The sequence below is a fragment of the Psammomys obesus genome, unplaced genomic scaffold (genome assembly GCF_907164565.1).
Source record: "Psammomys obesus unplaced genomic scaffold, mPsaObe1.curated_primary_1811, whole genome shotgun sequence".
Lineage (NCBI taxonomy): Eukaryota > Metazoa > Chordata > Mammalia > Rodentia > Muridae > Psammomys > Psammomys obesus.
The window spans coordinates 45,398,952-45,419,293 of NW_026596051.1; the positions used below are offsets into that span (position 1 = coordinate 45,398,952).

Here is a 20,342-nt window from a genome sequence, read left to right on the forward strand (position 1 = left end):
GCTTGATTTTATCTTTTCTCATCATTTAATGCCTGTAAAGACATATGGGAAAGACAATGTAATGGAGAAAAACTGGAGGCAGGAGAATATTTAAACAAAGCTGTTGAAGTAAAAGGATGGGCTGTTTACGAAGGCCTGGGTGAGGGCACTAGTGACCAAACTCTAAGGACAAAAGATGCAAACACTGTAGCAAAAGGTAAGGTGGCCGATCAGTCTTGCGACGCTGTGCGTTCTGCAATGGGCAAGCTGAATGGAAATAAGAGCCCTGTGGGAAAATTTTATTCTGGTCATTTGGTCTGCACCTACTCAGTTAGATCTTAGTGTTTAGCCTTTAATATTCTAGGTATTTGTTTTAAACATCCATTATTCTTGCACCCAACTACCTTATGGACAGGGAATTTAAGAACAGTGGAAAATTACCATATAAATAGATGTACAAAGAGTCATTTAGAAACAGCTTTATTGAGATGCAGTCTTAAACTGTGTGACGCAAGGGGGTGTTTTTGTATAGTCACAGTTGTGTGGCAATTAGAAAATTTTATTTTAGAACATTTTTGTCACCCTGAAAGAAACCCTGTGCCTATCACATAGGCCCCCCCTTTCCTCCTTCCTCAGTCACCCTCAGGAACCACTTTGAGATGGTGAAATCTGTAGCCCTCCGTAACTGGCCTCTTCCAGTTAAGGTTTTCAAAGTTCACCGGCATTGTAGCCTGTAGCCGTATCCCACTACTTCACCCGTTGCCAAATAACCCAGTGGTAGATGCTGGGTTCTTCCTGCACGCTCATTTCTCTGAGTAAGGATTCCCCTACTAACATCCAAGTGCAAGTTTGCATGTTGACACATGTGCTCATTATTCTTGGGTTTGTTTCACTGGATAGTAGGGGTGGGTCGTGAGTTAATTCTGACCACTCCAGGAGCTGCCAGACCCTTCACAGTGTTTGGTCCACTTGCTGTTTCCATCTGGAACACATGCATTTCCAGCCTCTCCTCGCCTTCAACAGCCTGGTGGACACATAATTGTGATTTTTTCATTTATTTATTTATTTATTTATTTATTTAGTAACTTTTATTAATTACACTTTATTCACTTTTTATCCCCCCATAAACCCCTCCCTCCTCCCCTCCTAATCCCACCTTCCCTTCCCCTTCTTCACGAATGCCCCTCCCCAAGTCCACTGATAGGGGAGGTCTTCTTTTCCTTCCTTCTGATCTTAGTCTATCAGTTCTCATCAAAAGTGGCTGCATTGTCATCTTCTGTGGCCTGGTAAGGCTGCTCCCCCCTCAGGGGGAGATGATCAAAGAACAGGCCAATCAGATTATGTCAGAGGCAGTTCCTCTTCCCATTACTATGTAACCCACTTGGACACTGAACTGCCATGGGCTACATCTGTACAGGAGTTCTAGGTTATCTCCATGCATGGTCCTTGGTTGGAAGATGAGTCTCTGGAAAGACCCCTGTGTTCAAATTTTCTGGTTCTGTTGCTCTCCTTGTGGAGTTCCTGTCCTCTCCAGATCTTACTCTTTCCCACTTCTTTCATAAGATTCCATGCACTCTGCCCAACAGTTGGCCATAAGTCTCAGCGTCTGCTTTGATAGTCTGCAGGGCAGAGGCTTTCAGAGGCCCTCTCTGGCAGGTTCCTAACTTGTTTCCTGTTTTCTTCTTCTTCTGATGTCCATCCTCTTTGCCTTTCAGGATGGGGATAGAGCATTTTAGTCAGGGTTCTCCCTCTTGATTAGTTTCTTTAGATGTACAGATTTTAGTAGGTTTATTCTATATTATATGTCTATATGAGTGAGTATATACTGTGTGTGTCTGTCATCAAAATAAAACAAATGCCTACAGATTGGGAAAGAATCTTCACCAACCCTCTATCTGACAGAGGGCTAATATCCAGTATATATAAAGAACTAAAGAAGCTGAAAAGCAATAAACCAAGTAATTCAATGAAAAATTGGGGAAGAGAGCTAAACAAAGAATTCTCAATAGAGGAATATCAAATGGCAGAGAAACACTTAAATGTTCAACGTCCTTAGTCATAAGGGAAATGCAAATCAAAATGACCCTGAGATGTCACCTTACACACATCAGAATGGCCAAGATCAAAAACTCAAGTGACAACACATTGCTGGAGAGGATGTGGAGAAAGGGGAACCCTCCTCCACTGCTGGTGGGAATGTAAACTGGTACAACCACTCTGGAAATCAATCTGGCGCTTTCTCAGACAACAAGGGATAGCGCTTCCTCAAGATTCAGCCATATCACTCCTAGGCATATATCCAAAAGAGACTCGAGTACATAATTGTGATCTTATCTTGGCTTTGACTTATGTTTCCCTGATAATGAGTAATACTGCGAATCTTTTTTATGATTGTCAGAAATGTGTGTCTATTCTTTGGAGAAGGATCTAGTCAGAATTTCTGCTCACATTTAATTATTTTTCTGTTATGGAGTCATCAACATTATGTATTTTTGATATTCTGATTTATTATTTTCTTCCATCGTCTGTTTATTATTTTTCCTTGTTATCTGTTGTTGTTTTTATTGGTATATGTGTTGGACGTATATATGTATATACATACATATATATGCATGTACATATTTTATTTCTTCTTTATCCTGATAAAGGCGCCAGTGCAGTGTTGAACAAGAATGGTGGATGTGGATGCCTCTTTTTTCTAATCGTAAGAGAAGGTTTTTCTCTATTAAGTACAACGTTAGTTGTGGGGTTTGTGCAAATGTGTTTTATCTGGCTGAGAAAGTCTGTTTCTGTATCTACATTATTAGGTATTTTTATCATAAAATAGGTTCAATCTTGTCAATTTTTTTTTGCCTGTTGAGATAAAAATGTAAATTTTGTTCTTTATTCTGTTTGTATTAGCCAGTTTGTCTAACATTTTAACCAACTTTGGATTATAAAAAAATCTTACTTGGTTATCTTGTATAAATATGTTTCTATACAACTAGTTTGAACTTTCTAATATTTGTTGAGGATTTCTGCCTTGTAATCATAAAAATCAATCTACAATTTCCCTAGGGTTTTCTGTCTACTTTTTGTACCTGACTTGCACTGTCCTTAGAAAGGGCCCTCTCTCCTACGTTGGAAATGTTTATGTAGAAAGGATATTAACTCTTCTGTATGTGTTTGACAGACATTACCAGCCTGTCCATCTGGAGCTGGGCAGTTCTTTTCAGCGATATAATGCAGTATTCACTGTTTGATCTCTTCTTAAGATGCCATAGATTATGTGTTTGTCTTGAGTCAACTCTGTGTCTTAATACCAGGTTCATCTCAGTTCTAACTCGTTGGCATACAGTTGGTTCTTTCTAGTATTTTTTGTACTCATTGTTCCTGTGAGGTGGGTAATAATAACATATAACTACTGGTGTAGATAATTTGAGTCTTCTTCCTTTAAAGTCATTTTAACTTTCACTAAAGTTTTATTTTGCTAACATTTTCAATAATGTTTTGCCTTACTGACTCCCTCTATTTTTCTGGCTTATAAATTTCCATAATGAGCTGTTGCTTCACTCTTCCTGATTGGTTATTTTGTTCTTGCTTGCTCTTCTTCTTTCTCTACTGCCTTAAAAGGAAAGCTCTGTCGCTGATTTGAAATATTTTAATATTGCTCTTTTTAGCTACATTTTTTTCTTAAATGCTACTTTGACTGCTTCCCATAACTTCAGTATGCTTAATCTTCATTTTCATTAGTCCAAATTTATTTCCCTTGTGGTTTCTTCTTTGACCTATGTGTCATTTGTCACCACTTTTGAGTTTTCTTACTAGTTATTTTGTGGCATGTGTATCTTTCCTGCTCTGTTGCTCACTGTAATGTTGTCCTAGAGAGCAAGAGCTCACATCCAGTCAGTGTCAGCACACATGAAGACAAGGTCTGTCTGATGGTTCTGTTGTCCATGACACAGTTGGAGTACCATTCACACAGCAATGGAGTTGAGTATGGCTGGAAAAATGCCCTGTTTTAGAGACTGGAGAGTTGGCTCAACAATTAAGAGCCCTTGTTACTCTTGCAGAGGACCTGAGTTCAGTTTCCAACATACGCGTGGGCAGCTCAGAAGCGTCTGCTAACTCATCACATCCCAGAGAATCCAATACTCTCTTCTGACCTCAGTGGGCACCAGGCATGCATGTGGAGCACAAGCGAAGACAGAACACGCACGTCCCCAAAATAGTCAAATAAATTGATTTTAAAAGGAAATTTAAAAATTTAAATGTCCTGTTTTAACATTTATATTATTATATTAAATATTATAGAAAACAGTTTTATAATAGTTTTCTGGCAACGGAAATTAAAATGTCTTTTTAAAAAAGAGGCACTTTCTAAATCACACAGAAAGAATATGGTCAAATTACTTTACAGCTCTTTCTGTCCTATTCTCTTCATAGATGACATCTGTGCCCTCCTGAAACTCAGTAACACATAGCTCTTTTCTCTGCAATTCAGTGAAAGGAGCATCTGCTGTTTCTCTACTGTCTAGCCCAAGAGTCAGGAGTCACAAGACCCACGGAGCCCTACAGAAACTGAATTTTAAGTCTTCAATTATTCATCCTTAATTTTAAATTGCCCCAGCTAATGGTTCTCCAATTGATTGATCCAGTTATCACCTCTTTGACAGTTATCCCTCCTTAATGCTGCATTGTTAAACCTTACCATGTGGAGGCATTCCCCAAGTCAGTGTAGAGAGTCTCAGATATGCTGGAAGTCCTGGAATGGACTGTGAGAATATGTTTTAAAAGATTTATTGTCCGTATGTGTGTCTGTATGAGCTTTGAAACTGGAGTTACAGAAGTTATGGGTCCCCCAGACATGGATGCTGGAATCTTCACTCTGTGGTCCTCGTGATTGAACACCAAGTACTCTTCACCAACAAACCCTGACTCTATCCTCATGGGAATATTTTTTAAAACATACTATCAGAGGTCTAACATTCAAGTTTAAGAAATCAGATATCTAGTCGAAGCAACCTGTGTGGGAACAGCCTGGAACCAGGAAGCACACAAAGCTGCTGGACCACAGAGGACTCCCTTCTCCTGGCTGGCTCTCACCCAAGCCCAGGCAAACCTTAAGGAAGACAGGGAGTTTCTCTTTCCTGAAGCAGGAAATGAGGGGCGGAAAAGCAGAAACCCTCAAAGCCTGGGAGTGGGGAGGAGGAAGAGTTACTTTATGCAGATAGTGCTGACTAAAGGAAATGAACCCGCTGCTCTCCATGGATCTTTTCACAGAGCTGACTTCTGAAAGTTTTACAGACTTACAGAATCTTCCCAGGGAGTGTTTGAAGTCATGAGATAGAGGATTCTATTATCCTCATCTCTCAGTAAGGCATACCTTTCTATTTCCCAATAAGGTTCTTCAGATATGCATTGATGAAAGCCAAATTGTTCACAGATAAAACAGACATAGCCAAAATATCTATCTTCTGAAATAAAATATGATGTTAACAGAAAGAGAGGGTGGGGCTTTTGGGTTTTTGGTTGTTTTTTGTTTTGTTTCGTTTTGTTCTTCTTTGGTTTCTTTTTCTTTCCTTAGAACAAAAAAGTAAGTACTCAATGCCAGATCAGTATCTATTCCCATATTAGCATGCACAGTAAATAATATTTTACAGTGTGATTTGTCATAAGTAATATGGTGAATTTATTATCCCAGATACATAAATTTTTTTGCTAACTTAATGTAATTAAATCCTATACTCCAGAACCTCTGACATTTAGCATTTTCTTTTCTCTGTGATCGTCTGATTCCTATATCAGAAACAAAATAAGGAATTCAATGTTCATTCCCAAACCATCATGGGATAAAAACATGTCTCTGTGGATGGATCTTGGAAAATCAGTGCCCCGCCCCCACAGGAAAGCTGCCAGGAGGAAAGTTGAACGTCACATTAGCTTGACATTGTGAACAAGAATGAAGCCCATGGGTAAATTCAGTTTCCCTGCAGGGGAATTAATGCTGCTTCATCCATTTGTCCACAGGTCATAGATCTGTACTGGGGAGTTCACGAAGATGAATGGGACAGCCCCGAGCTGCAGAAGATGCGCATGAAGCTGTTGGAAGAGTGCTTGAAAACTTCTGCAGGTCCATGCTTTGTTGTGGGTATAAGAACACTAATGTTTTCTACTAAGTCGTGAGAATGTGAGAATGTGCGCTGACTTGTGGGGGTTAGGTTTTGAGGTTTTGTTCGTTCTGTTTCTTTGTGCCAAGAGAAAGACATCTTAACTATTTTAAAGAAGTTTAACTATCATCTTATCCACATGTGAAAAAAAAAAAAAGAAAGAAAGAAAGAAAGAAAGGAATTCTTCAGCTTCTCACAAGACATGTTATAAATTAATAGTGACTATTTAGAAATGTTTGTGGATGGAATGACTTGGAGTTGACCAATTTCCTACCTTTCTGTGGGTCAGCAATGAGGATGATTCTCTCAGTCCTGCAGTAACCAGCACAGCTTTCCTGGTGCGGCTCCATGATATGTTTCATCACGGTATCTTTTTATTCCCCTAGTATTAAAAGGCCCGGCATTTCTTTAAACACAGTGGCTGAAAGATTTGTAAAGTAAAACAAATACATTAGTCAGTCAAACCCGACAGGAAATAGTGCCTCCTGGGTTTGTGATCTCACTGTAAGTGTTACCATGTCAGCAGTGACTTTTCAAGAACATCACGGTCAGCTAGGTGTGCTTTTCCGAAGGTGGCATGCTCCTCTGTGTAAACATGGTGGCAGTGACGAGCTGTTCTGTAGTGGGAGACTGTGCAAAATCACTTCCACGCCTTGCATAAGGAAGCTGTGTCTTGAATCCAGAGCATTTCCCTCTATCCTTGGCCGAGGAAACAGGGGATGCTCTGAGGCGTGACAGTCACGGTGGGAAGAGAGGCAGCCCGAGGGCAGACCTGGCCTGGAGAAGTCGTTGAGAGCTTACACAATGAGATGACAAAAAACAAGGCAGAGTGAGAGAGCCAAGTAAAATGCATGAGGCTTTGAAACTGCAAAGTATACCTCTCCCACCCCCCCTCCAATGACTCAACTCCTCCATCAAGGCCACACCTCCTCTAACGGTGATCAGGAAATATTCAGAGAGAGGAGGAATTTGCTGTTAATGACCATGAAAGGAAAATGGGATGGGTAGGAGAAAACGGTGGGAAAGAAGGAGGCTGATATTCTAGGTCAGAGATCTCCAAGGAATCCGTCCTCAGACATGTCCTTGGCATGTTCAGGGAAGTCTGGCCACTGTTCATGAGTGTGAGCAAAGGAGTGAGTTGTAGGAATGAGGGGAAATGTCTTGAATGTTGTACATATTGACTGTATATCCTTATGGTCAATCTAATTAGGAGCTGTCAGTTTGGCAGAGAAAATGATATTAAGAGAAAGAAAGTCAAAGAAATGTGTTGGTCAATGGAAAGACATGATCCTACTGAACCTTAAGAAGCACCTCGCTGTGGTCCAGGGTGGGCTGAGGCATGCAGAGCTGAGAGAGCGTCGCAATGACACAAAGGTGAAACACCTGGAGCAAGAGTTTGCAGAACAGATGTGTGAAAACAGTGACCCAAATCACCAGCTGCACCACCGCTGTGGTTTTAACGAGAAGTCTCCCCCAAAGGCTTGCTTTGTCCCCAGTTGGTGATGCTGTTTGGAGATGTTATACAACTCTTAAGAGGAAATGTGTCACTAAAAAGAAAAAGGAAAAAAAAAAAAAGAGTTGAGAGTGTACAGCCTTAGCCTACTCTCAGTTCACTTTCTCTGCTTGAGCTCATGGTTAAGGTGTAGGCAGCTTACTTCTCCTCCTGCCATGCCTGCTGCTTGCTGCTGTGATTCCCCACTGTGATAGATCCTCATCCTTCTGGAACCATAAGCCAAAACAAACTCCTTCTGTAAGTCGCTTTTGGCCGTGGTATCTTTCACAATCACAAAATACGTGATATAGCTGTCCCCAAAGTAAATGACACAAGCCACTAAAGAATACTAACATAGGGCAGGTGTGAGAGAAATTCAAACTCCCAAACATAGGTCACGCCAAATTCCTTTATGCTCAGAGAGCTAAATTTGAGAAGCCCACTGCTGTGTATACCTCAGGGCAGCTCGGAGGCCATCTTCTCAGTAGCTCTGTGTAAACCCAGCCTAAGAAAGTCCAAAGTTACAGACATTTCTAGAATGCTGTGCCTCAAGTAACATTACCTATAGCTATTAACTTCAATACCTTGCTAAGTGGGAGGATGAATAATTTAAAGACTAGAAGTTTAGCAGGTTCTGAGACTAAGGTTTACTAACTGCTTTCCTGGGTCTGAACCAATCATCTACTGCTCCTTCATCCCTTTGTTACACGTTTAAACTCATAGCAGCCATGAGGAAGGCCTGCAGAGAGCTGATGGACTATTTACCCTAATGATCCTAAATTACACAAGACTGGCCCAGTGTTTACAGGAGAGAGTACATCCCATAGCGGTTCCTGTTGTAACTATGGTAACTACAATGATAAAGGCACACTTGTGCCACTCATGAGGTACCGTTTCCTTGTCTCCATTTAGATATTTCCACAAACCCTGGTGCCCTGTGGGATACAAAGCCTAAACGATAGTTTCCTGAATGCTAAAGACTTTTGCAAGAAAAAAAATGAATGAATGAATAATGAAGTGAATGAAGAATGATTTTATATCTTTAGAAATACTAGCTTGTGTTAAATAGGGAAAATTCCAGGGCCAGGCAAAGCTTTCATTGGAAATAGCCAGGAGGCCCAGGGAACAGTGGGCTGAAATTCTAAATGTACTTGACTCTAAATTTTATGTCCATTGACACACAAGCCATGCTACTGATAGCAGATAGCTATTTTTACATGTTTTTATTACATGAAGCACAAAAGGCTAGAGCTAGGGTGTTGATCCTGCCCTCAGAGATTCACTCAGGAGACCTCGAAGGGAACAGACACCAGCACTGAAGGAGGTGGCATTTGCATAATGACTGAAGGGGGAAACAGTCCCCAAAGCCCCCAGGTTTCCTTTCTGCAGAGGTTCCCCTCTGGTTCGGACAGGTGAGCAGAGGCCTCACTGTGATTTGCTACCTCCATAAAGACTGGGACATAATATCAGAAGAAGCAACTGCAGAGACTTACTGTGAGGCTCAGCCTGCCGGTGCACACCGGAATCTTCTATAAAGTATAAAGCTTTACCGTCTCTATTGCCAAACTGAGCTTGCATGTGTGGTGAACAGTGTCGTACTGAACACGGTTCTCTTTAAAAATGTTACTGATAAATGGCATTTTCATTTCCAGTGTGCAGCTCACAAGTTCCATCTTCAATCATTATAGCATAAAAGCAATATATATAAAAGCGAGAATTACAATGAGATTATATCAAATTAAGTTTCTTCACAGAAAAGAAACTTTACACAGAATAAAAGAAACTATTCCCCTGCTATTAATCCAATATAAGGTAATCAATCAGAACTTGCTTTAAATTTTTAATATAATCCAAGTGATATGCTAAATGATCTCAATAGATACTCCTTAAAAGAAAAAGGTCACATGACTGATGAACATGCAGAAATGCTCAGCACTGTCAGTCATTAGTGGATGCAAATAAAGTCTACAATGAAATTTCATCTTATTTTAGTTAAAACGTCTGTTGTCAAAAGGAAGTAAATAAAATTACCGATGCTGCCATCAGCGTGGAGTGGAAGGACCCTTAAACATCGTCGGTAGGAAAGTAACGAGGGCCAGATGCTATGGAAAATGGCCAGAAATTTCGAGCACAGACACCAGCAGGGCTCTTACCTCCTGATGGTTCTCTCACAGCCACTGGCCATTCCTGGACGAACCACCTCAGATGGACTCCACATAGAAGAGACATATTTCATTAAAGACCAGTGAAAGGACTCAGTCGGTCCCCAAAGCTCTTACTCCACAAGCCTGACTCCACGCAGGTGTGCCCTGGCCCCACACAGATGTCATATCAGGCACATGGGCTGAACTCTTCAGTCCATTGAAGTGTAAGGGATCTCCCTGGCATGTGCACCACACACGCACCACAAGGTGCCTGTTGCCCGCGGAAGTCAGAAGTGGGTATTGGATCCTCTGGAACTAGACTGAAGGATGGTTGTGAGCCATGGCGCGGGTGGTGGGAACCAGACACCCACCGATCCTCCGAAAGAACAGAGATTAAGGGGTGAGCAAGAGCGAGTGCTCTTAGCCGCTGGGCCATCTCTCCAGCCCCCTTCATCCGATCTCACCCCGTAATCTTTACCTGTCTGCAGAGAGCGGCAGTGCAAGCAGGGAGAGGCTCACAGCTGAGGCCATGGCTACCGTCTCCCTCAGCTTTCAAGGATAGAGTGAGTTGTTCTGCCTGTACCAAGACTGACACACTCAGCCGAACCCGAACCCCCATCGACACCACCCACAACACAGGAACAGGAGCCGAGGCCATACAGTGCTAACTGTCTCACCCCTAGCCTTCTTCCTCACATGCTTTCAGAGACGGGGGGGTGGGGGGGGACAACTCTCTTCTTGCCATCTTACAAACTTGTTGTAGCACAAAAGAACTACAGACACTAAGGTTCTTCTGCTAATGAATGATTTAAATGTCATCTCAAGAAGCCAGGAAAGGAAGATACAACATGCAAATGGAGGTCAGAAGGCCAAAAAACATAATTATCAACCGGAACAAGTTTTTTTAATATTTCCAGAAATCCTCAGCTATATGTGTGTCCCTAAAGATAAAAGGCTGATAGGATGTGTGACCTGGAAAAAGCCTTAGGTACGAAATTAAACAGTACCTAAGCAGTTTACAAATCTTGATGTTTATATAGCTGGAAACTGAGATCCAGAGAAGTAGAGGCAATCAGCCTTTTCCGAGTTCCTAAAGTTTGTGTGGGTTCTGGGAATCAAACCCGTGTCCTCATATTTGCACAGCAGACACTTCACCAACTTAGCTATCTCCCTAGCTCCCAAAACATAAGTCTCTTTATTTTTTATGTGTGTATGGTGCGATGTGTGTGTGTGTGTGTGTGTGTGTGTGTGTGTGTGTGTGTGCGCGCATATGTGTATGGGTCCACATGTATGCAGGAGTTCCTGCACACGCAAGCCTGAACAAGGTTGATGCTATGAATCTCTCAGGATCACTCTCTACCTTGTTCTTTGAAACACAATCTTTTGATTGAATCCAGAATTGCAGGTGGGCGTCTACGCAGACCTAGCATTTATATGGCATCTGAACATGCAGACCTCATGTTCACTAGACTAGCACCTCATCCGCTGAGCCATTTTCCTATCCCTAAGCAAAGTCTCTAGCTCCAAGTCCCACGTCATCCTACTCCAAGTTCCTACTGGCTTAATGAGACTCTGTTCAGGTTCATAGCCCACATCCATCTCCAGCAATCTGCTGCTTCTTCCTCTACAGGTGTACAGAAAGTTTATCATAGTGGCCTATCTTATTCTTGGTGTTCCTTCCTGGCATTCAATCCCATACAGCTGAATGATTCAGACAAAATAATCACTGGTCTAGTGAACAAAATACCTTTCTCCAGTAGAACTGAAGCCGTGTTGCCCATGGCTTTATTAAGATTACTTGGGTCAACTATTATTTTTCACAATAAATTTGGACGTTTTGTCTAATTTTCCTGGGCAGAGAAACCGGGAGCTTCAAAACCCTGCACTGCACAAGGCCAGAAATTCAAACTACAGGAACACAGTAAAGATTCCTTCTCCATGCCCACCCCCAACCCAGTACTTCCCTGGTATCTCTTTGTAATACGTAAGTCAACCAGCCAGAAGTCTATATAAGAGTCTAGAAAAGCACATTTCACAATGTTGTTCTTTAATGCACAGTTGACCACACAAAAGGCCCTGTAGGTTCTCTGATTTAAAAGTGAGTGATATACTAGGTAAGCCCTCGTGAGCATGCTAAATGTGGAGGGGGCATGCAGTGAAGCCAGTGGAATAGTGTTATGCTGATGCTGTGACAGAAAGCAGAGATAAAAGATGTGTTCTGAGCCGGGTGTGGTAGAACACCCCTGTAATCCCAGCACTCAGAGAGGCAGAGGCAGGCAGATCTCTGTGAGTTGAAGGCCAGCCTGGTCTACAAAACAAGTCCAGGACAGCCAGGACTACACAGAGAAAGAAAAAAACAAAACAAAAACAAAAAATGTGTTCAGATCCCATAGTTCAGAGGATTCCCCAGAAGAACCAGTTCTTGCACTGTTACTGAAAAGATTAAGAACCAAGTCCAGAAGGGAGATGTTGACCCTTCAGAGACCAGAGTTTCCCAGGTAGAAGCAGAGTAGATAACACTATGGAACAAGAGACAAGAAAAATGGTTTCAGGCTACTCCGCTCATATTAGTTACTTTCCTGTGCTCTGATAAAACCCCATGATCAAAGCAACATATAGAAGAAAAAGTTTATCGGGCTTAGGATCCAGAGGGATAAGAACTATCATGGCAGGAAGTCATTGCAGTAAGCAGAAGGCTTCATATCAGCAGAGAGATTACATCCTCAACAACAAGCAGGAAGCAGAGAGTGAACCAGGAACAGGGTGAGGCAATGAGCCCTCAAAACGTACACCTCCTCCAGCAGGGCCACCTCTCCGGACAGCACCATCTACTGGGCACTAAGGATCCAAATGCCCGAGCCTATGGGGACATTCCTCATTCAACCGAGCAAGCCTCCATTTGTCAGCAGTGTGAAGGACATCGGTAAAGTAGAAAATCTGGAGGCGATGGTCCTATCTGGGAACGTGACCAATAGCCTACGCCCAAGGAGCTGAGATAGAGAGGCAGGCACAGACAAGAGATGTTTCACAGAGACAATCAGTGAGAAGCTAAGTCTGGGGCTGATGAGCTAAGGGTCAGTCAAGGTGACCATGCTGGCACCTTGGCGATTATCTCTTCCTTCCATCCCATCATCACAAAGCCGAAAAGTCACACCAAAGTGTCGTCTGTATTATATGACATGAAGTATACATAAGATTCCTTATTACTATCTGTGTTTGCTTCATAAGTCTCTGAAATGAGGGAAAATTGAAACCAATATTTAGAACTTTTCTCCCTCCTCACTAGTTCCGGTTTATGGTTTGGGTCCTCTCCCTTTGGTTCCTGTATCACTTGATTTCTTCTTTCTGGGACAAAATCCCTGACAGAAATGACTTGAGGATGGAAGGGTGTCTTCTGACCTGCAGGTTGAGAGGGTGTAACCTGTCACAGCAGCAGAAGTCACGGCAGTGCAAACTCCGTGTAGCTCCTCATCTGTGTCTTCAGTCATATTTCCAATGCCAAGAGAGAGGAATGAATTCATAATACAGCCTGAGTGTCATTCCACTGTGTTTAGCCATTTCTCCATTTTTATTCAGTTCAGGAGGCTGGGGCACGGGGTGCCTCCCATTCAGGGTCTCTCTTCCTGAGTTGAATGTGTAAAAACTAGAGGTGTACCTCCTGGGCGATTCTAAGTCTTGTAAAGTTGGCAATATCAGAGCTCTATGTGTGCTTGTCGTGATCCTCTGAGGGATTATGGATGCTCAGAAGGGATTGTATCTCTGTCTTTTATCCCCAGACCAAGGATAGAGCTTGAACTTCATTAGACACGTGTATCTACTGACTGGGCACAGTATTGGGTTTTGCTGTTCTTCTTTAAAACTCCAGGGGAAAAAAATCATTTTGTGCATCTACACCAAGCGTGTGTGAAGAAAAGGCTGGCGATGAAGTCAGAGCAAGTGACCTTACCCCAGAAGGGTGGGGGTGAGACTTTTGAGGCTTTCTTACTCCACAGCCCTAGAAGCCCCAACGTACTAAGAAGACCCTCTTGTCTTTCTGAGCCGTACCCTGATTCTTTAGCTGGCACACTGGTTGTGCAGGTGTATCTGTAGAGATGCAAATAGCTCTCCACTTCTTTCTTCCTTCAGTGTGGGGTGTCCTGAGGCACCTGTGCAGCCCCTGCAGATCTGAACTGAGCTGTTCAAAGCAATTTGAATTTTTGAATATTTTTAATTTCTTACCCCCAAATTAGACCAGGCTCATGGATTTTGGTCAGCCTTAACAGAGGTAGCTGAATAAGCATTTGGAAGAGGCTGGATTATATCCCTGTGAAAGGATAATTGGCTCCCAACTTGAATCAGTTATAAATGCAGAGGTGACCCTGATTACCCAACAGCAGGGGAGCAATTGTATCTTAATTGACTGTGGCAGGCTCAGTGACGTCTGCGCTCAGCTTTCTCCAAGATGTAGCAGATGAGACAAACTTTAAAAAAGAGACTCTATTAGTCATCCTATCTGTCTCCATACCTCATTTCTTCAAGACAGAAAGAATAATGAGGCTAAATCCTGTCTATAAAACTTTCAAGCTAACTTTGGTTTTTACTTAATTTTATAACTACACTATCTGGAATGAACCTGCCACTGATTAAATTCAGGAGACATCCCGTTTTGGTCCACCTGTCTTTAATGGCAGACACCACACAGTGAAAGCCATACCCAAAGTCTTGATAACGCATGGCTTTGTCTACCTACCTCTACACAACAGAGTAGGATAACCCAGAAACCCAAATTTACTGAAAGCAAAGAAAGCCAAAGATCATGCACGCGCGCACACACACACACACACACACACACACACACAAATACGTTTGGTATTGTAATCGATAAGTGTGGCTTTACTTTTTATCGGTTTATTTTTAATCTCTGAATATATGACCAGTAGGCTAACTGGTTGGTTTGTTTAATAAAGTTCCAAAAACCAGAAGGCTATTCCCATGAATTTTATCTGACACAGTTTGCAACCCTGTCCTTATTTTAAGTAGATCTGTTAAAGTTTCTCAGGAAATTAAAGAAACAGTGAGCTTCCTTTTTCTCAGTTTTTCTTAATAATCCATGATTATGGGGATACCAGCAGGCCCACGTTTCTGCGTGGTACCAAGCAGCTCATTCAGTTCTCTTTTTGATATCACAGAAGAATGGAAAGAATTTCGTGTTATCTGCTTCTTTGCTCCAGTAGACAAAATGTAAAATGTATATTCAGTTTCTCTGAGTTTCCCTGCAGTGAAGAATAATATTTTATTACAAGTTTCTTGGGGCAAAGAAATAAGTTCTTACGATAGCAAGATTTTTGTATTTTAAGAATTTTCTTTTATAGCTAAATAGATTCATGATTGTTATATAATATTCACAATGTACAAAAGAAAAGATTGCACATAAATTTTAGCAGACCAACAGGTCATTTTTGCTTCTTGAGAAAGTATGCATTTTAATAAGGCAATTAGGAATGTCATTAATATATAAAGTATACTAAAATATAGAACTATGGAATCTTAAAGCCACTGTTAGATTAAATTAAGTTTTGTCTGGATAATTGTACATTTAAATAGCTTTTCATTTATATTACCTAATACATTTATTATCTCTACCTCAACAGTATATGAAAGCTAAGCACACTTAATTTCTCTGACTCCATTTAAAAGAAATACCAGCTTCTTATGTTTAAGGTTTTGAGGACTTTTATATTTTTTAGATAAAAATGAATGGAACACTTATTTGGACTATTTATGAATACTTTATGTTGATGAACTCATTTATTCCAATAATTTTTGAGCAAATTACTGTTGTAATAGGTGGGACTCAGATAAAGTAACTGTTGGGGTGGGGAAAAACTCCTCACTCTTGTCAGTGCTCACAGCTAAAAAGATCAGTTCAGGACATGAACCCGCTGAGTGTACAGCTAGGGTTCACATAGGCACACGCTCTCACGTTTCTCCGTCTGTCTTCACTCCACTTTTGTTTTAGCTGGATTAAAAGCATATTGACTCTCTGAGTCAATGTACCTTGATTTCTTTTTTGAGCATAGATGTGTGTACTACTAACTCACATATATAGAATGGCTCCTCTCGCACCTGCACACGTGGGGCACAGACACATTGATTTTGTTAAATAAATGGTTCAGAAGAGCACATACAGAGTGCACAAGACGCAGCCCCCAAGCCCTAATGTCTCCATGACAGAGCTCCGTGCTTTCTTGGAACTTAATGGGAACCCATAGAGAGGAACACTGGAGCTCTGGGAGTGCTGCTCATGGTCCCATGAGATGGCGAATTCTCGGAAGGGATTGTGTTTCTATGTTTTATGCCCTGGGCCAAGAGTAAAGCCTGGCTGTATGAGATGCATGTGCTCACCATATTAGGCTGAGTGTGAGGCCATTCAGCCTCCAGAAGACATTTTGTGATGTGAGCTGGGACTCCATCTTAGCAGCTCTAAAACATTGTCATTCTCCTGGTGGAGAATTTGTCTTACTGTCTTATTTCATATTTTTCTAATAGAAGCATTTAAAACAAGGAAAAATGTGTTTGTGTGTTTGTTTGTTTGTTTGTTTGATTGATTGGTTAGTTGGTTGGTTTTACAGGACAGGGTTTCTCTGTGTAGCCTTGGCTGTCCTGGAACTCACTTTGTAGGCTGGCCTCGAACTCATAGCCATCCACCTGTGTCAGCCTCCCACAGAATTAGGCTCTTTCTTAAAGTATTACTTTTATTTATTTGAGTGTGTGTTTGTATGTATGTGTATATATGTGTGTGTATGTATATAACACACATACATACATATGTGTACATTCATGCATCTATATCACAGTGAGCGAGTGGAGGTTAGAGGACAACTTTCAGAAGCAGGTTCCCTTTTCCCACCATGTTGGTCAAGGGGCTCAAACTCAGGTCATCACCCTTGGCAGAGCCTTTACCCACTGAGCCATCTTACCAGCCTGTCCCCAATTTATAAATGAAATGTTCGGAGGTATTTGGGGCTGGGGACAGTTAATCTCTCCAGTATGTATAGATAGTTAATGATGGAGCTGGAAAGTGAGTCCCAGCAGATGGAATCCGGAGCTTTGCCAACACTCTCCATCAAATCTGACAAGCAAGTTTAGAAGTCCCCCAGAAATTAAGGGCTCAGAGCAAGGAATACCGTTCCTCATCCAGCATGACTTCAAAGCCAGAGGCAGGTGCATGAATTGGAGAGTTTAACTGGAGAGGAGATTAAGATGCCACCTTTTCCATGATAAAGCTGTTGAGGAAAATTGCTCAGAATCTACCCCAACCTGAAGTGCTACATCAAAGAGAGAGGACAGCCCACCCATTCTAACACCTCAGCCTCCCTTGCACCCCAAAGCTAGAAGCCTGTAATGTGCCCTGTACAGGACGTGAGCTGAATGAGCCCTGCGTACGCAGCAAGACCCAGAGAGGGTGAGTGAGGGCATAGGCCATCATTTTCTTACACATCAGGTGGCTGAGAGAATGGAGAAAGGGAGTGAAGATGGGGCTTTGCTCTTGGAGCCCCTCTGGACAGAAACATCCCAACTCACACCCGTAGACTCAACTTCTACACCTGACACAGTACTGTGGAGATTTAGTGAACTACTTTTTTAATCTCAGTTTTCAAATAGACAGATGTGAAGTCGTGTGTTTTCAAATAACAAAAAAGGAAAATCTGCCTCCTTGACCCTGGGGCTATTGAAGGCTGAGGACCACCTCTCTGTGAAAGCTTTCTCTATTAGGAAAATGTGAGTGAATTTCTTCTTCAGGGTTTAACTTAATCCTTGATTTTTTTTCTAATGCTCATGAGCTTAACCCTGTCAACTAAATTTGGGAAGCATTTTTCTCTAAGGTTTATAACCAAAATAATTGGTTTTCTAAGATACCTCTTTAAGATCTCATCGTGCGAGAAGCCCCCTGCTAAGAAATAGAAGTTCCTCACATGGCGGCGACTTCTCAAACAAGTTGCAGATATCTCCTAGAGAGTCCCACCTGCGTGGGTGACAGTCTCCCGTCAGGGAAGTGCAGAGCCTGGGACTAGTTTCATCATTGCCCGTCTGTCCACAGACTGCGTCCCAACTCTGCCTTGTCTTGAAGTTCTAATCTCATGAATTCTTTGACAAAACCCTCCGAAAACAAGAAGCTCTTGCATGATGCCTATCATGCCCCTGGCACTTGAATCCGCGAAGCATTTCATGTTGCTTTCCCCAGAGTGTCCACATAAAATCCATCCACCAGTGACTCTAGCACCTTCTATGCTGACCCAGAGCATCAGAACATGGGTGAGTGTGGCCCTCACGCAGTTTTTTTTAATGTTTGCAGAACTTTTCTGCATTCTGGCATCCTTTGGAGGAATGATTCCAGGCTTTCTGAGATCTTGCCTTCTGTTCTAGGTTAGATTTCTTAGGCCCTGCTCAACTTTTCCAGTGGAACAACAATTTAAGGCCTTTCTCACTTTGCCAACATTGCTTTTTGGAGCAGGTGTATCTTTACTTACTTAAGGCCATCTTCTTTGTTTCATTTTGGTCTCTTCTGACCTTCAAAGATGTCATGTCTATCATGATCTGTCTTCTAAGATGTCAGCCTATCTCTTGTGAAGGCCTTTCTTTCCTATAGGTTTTAGCAGGTTTGCCTTTGTTATTTTGTTTTCAGCCTTTCCTTATTCCTGATGTGGTTGTTAAATGAAAGTATGTTTTTCGAAGCCCTGGAGTTTCCCCTTCAATCCCTGATTCTAGTGGTAGGACTTTGTCTTCACAGTATTTTGGTGACTTTTTCTCTCCCCCAGGAAGATGCGGTATTCCATTACACACATGTTTATGTTAGCAACTGCAGTCAGTCTGTTCCTTCTCCAGGGGTGAATTCTCAGATACAAAATTGTACAGTTGCAAGTTGCCTTGTTAATTCCCTCTTCTGCCCTAAAAGTCAATCATGGATTCTGAGGCAATCAAAAATAATGCTGTCTTCCTGTGCCTGATAAACTAAAGTTAGAAGGTTGCACGTGGAACTCAGCAAAACCTGCTTTGCAGCAGGTAGAACTGAGAAACAGCTGTGAAAAGGTATCAGCTTGCAGCCATCCAAGAGGCCTCTACCTAAAGTGCACTGGAGTTTACTTTGCACATCTTGGATTCTGTTTCGATATTCTTCCAAGGCAGACAGCTGAAGCCGTGCCTACTCCTAGGTGGAGAGACATGGCCACTGCTGACCTGTAGACAAAGCCATTGTCAATAAGAGGAAGAGTCCCACAGGCTTGCCACAGACTGACGCCTGCTCAGGCACACAGGTTAAAAGCTAACAGCAAAACCTCTAAAGCTGTGGTTCTCAGCCTTCCCAATGCTGCCACCTGCAAGGCAGTTCTTTACGTTGTGGTCTCCTCCAGCCATAAAATCATCCTTGTTGCTACTGTTATGAACCATGATGTAAATATCTGTGTTTTCTGATGGTCCCAGGGGTCGAAACCCACAGGCTGAGTACCCATTGCTGTGGGTGGATTCCTCCCCTTTGAAGGGGATTGACTGAAAAATGTCAAAAGGGCCTACAGATGGCTCAGCAGTGGAGAGTACTGGCTACTATTCCAGAGGGCGGGGGCTCCATTCCCAGCAGCTACATGAAAACTGTAACTCCAGTGCCACAAGCTAAGATGCCCCCTTCTGGCCTCTTTGGGCATTGCACACTGTGGTGCACAGACGTATGCAGACAAAACACCCAGACACATAAAATTAAAATACATAAAATCTCAAAAAAGTTTAAGAAAAAAATGAAGAAACTGCAAGTATTACTTTGAGGGAGTTCCCTCCACATGGAAACAACAGAAAGGAAATTGCTACCACTAAGTGAAGGGAACAAGCCTACAAAACTCTGTGTGTGCCATGAGAACGAAGGTGGGACCCAGGGAAAGCTCTGACACAATGTTGCTAATGACGACATTGTGCTTCATTAAAACTAACCAGAGAAAGTGTGGGAGGGTATGGTGTAGGCTTAGATTTTTCACCAAACCTACTTTATTTAGGGTTCCAACCCCCGAACCTTAGATAGGAGGTTAGTAGGGAAAAGGACTATAGTCCTCTTTTATCTACTTCCTGCTGATTAGGGTGGACGTGTCCTTAGGGGATTACCAAACTCAGTCGTCAGGATACCAGTCCAAAGGCCAACACCAAGCTGCAACATGCTTCAACACGACAAGTCAGTGACTCAGTTGGATTGCCCCGAGAAGTTCTCAGTAACATTTCTCTCTTCAAAGTCAAGTGTCAGAGCACAAAGATCAGTGCAGCAATGTCAATTCAAAAAGCTATGTCTCACTGTGCGTGGGCCTCTATATATCTCCTCTCCTCAAAGTTCACCCACGGATGTTCTCAGCTGGCCAAAGTCACGCCCCTCACATGAGAGAACTCACAGCAAAATAGCACGTGCCCTCTCAAAAGCCAGCCTCCAGCAAAACATCACGTGACAAAACCGAGTCTCCAAAGAAACCAGAAACTTCTTCAATATCTGATTGTATTAAAAATGTTAACAACTGTAGGAATAGCTATGAACTTGAGAAAAAAATTGAGCAAAAACAGTGATAGTCT

The 20,342-nt window shown here is 42.2% G+C and overlaps 1 protein-coding gene and 1 long non-coding RNA gene across 2 annotated transcripts in view; one reads left to right on the forward strand and one right to left on the reverse strand.

Annotated features, from left to right (window-relative positions):
- Nwd2 (NACHT and WD repeat domain containing 2) overlaps window positions 1–20,342 on the forward strand; it is a 135,093-nt gene that overhangs the window by 74,864 nt on the left and 39,887 nt on the right. The window contains exon 3 of the mRNA XM_055623944.1: window positions 5,989–6,105. Within this exon, the coding sequence (XP_055479919.1) occupies window positions 5,989–6,105 (117 nt within the window). The remainder of the gene's footprint in view (window positions 1–5,988; window positions 6,106–20,342) is intronic.
- On the reverse strand, window positions 602–9,083 carry LOC129688895 (uncharacterized). The gene is made up of 3 exons (XR_008722011.1): window positions 6,644–9,083; window positions 6,403–6,549; window positions 602–1,003 (listed from the first exon to the last, which is right to left on the reverse strand). It is a non-coding gene; the product is annotated as an uncharacterized LOC129688895 (long non-coding RNA).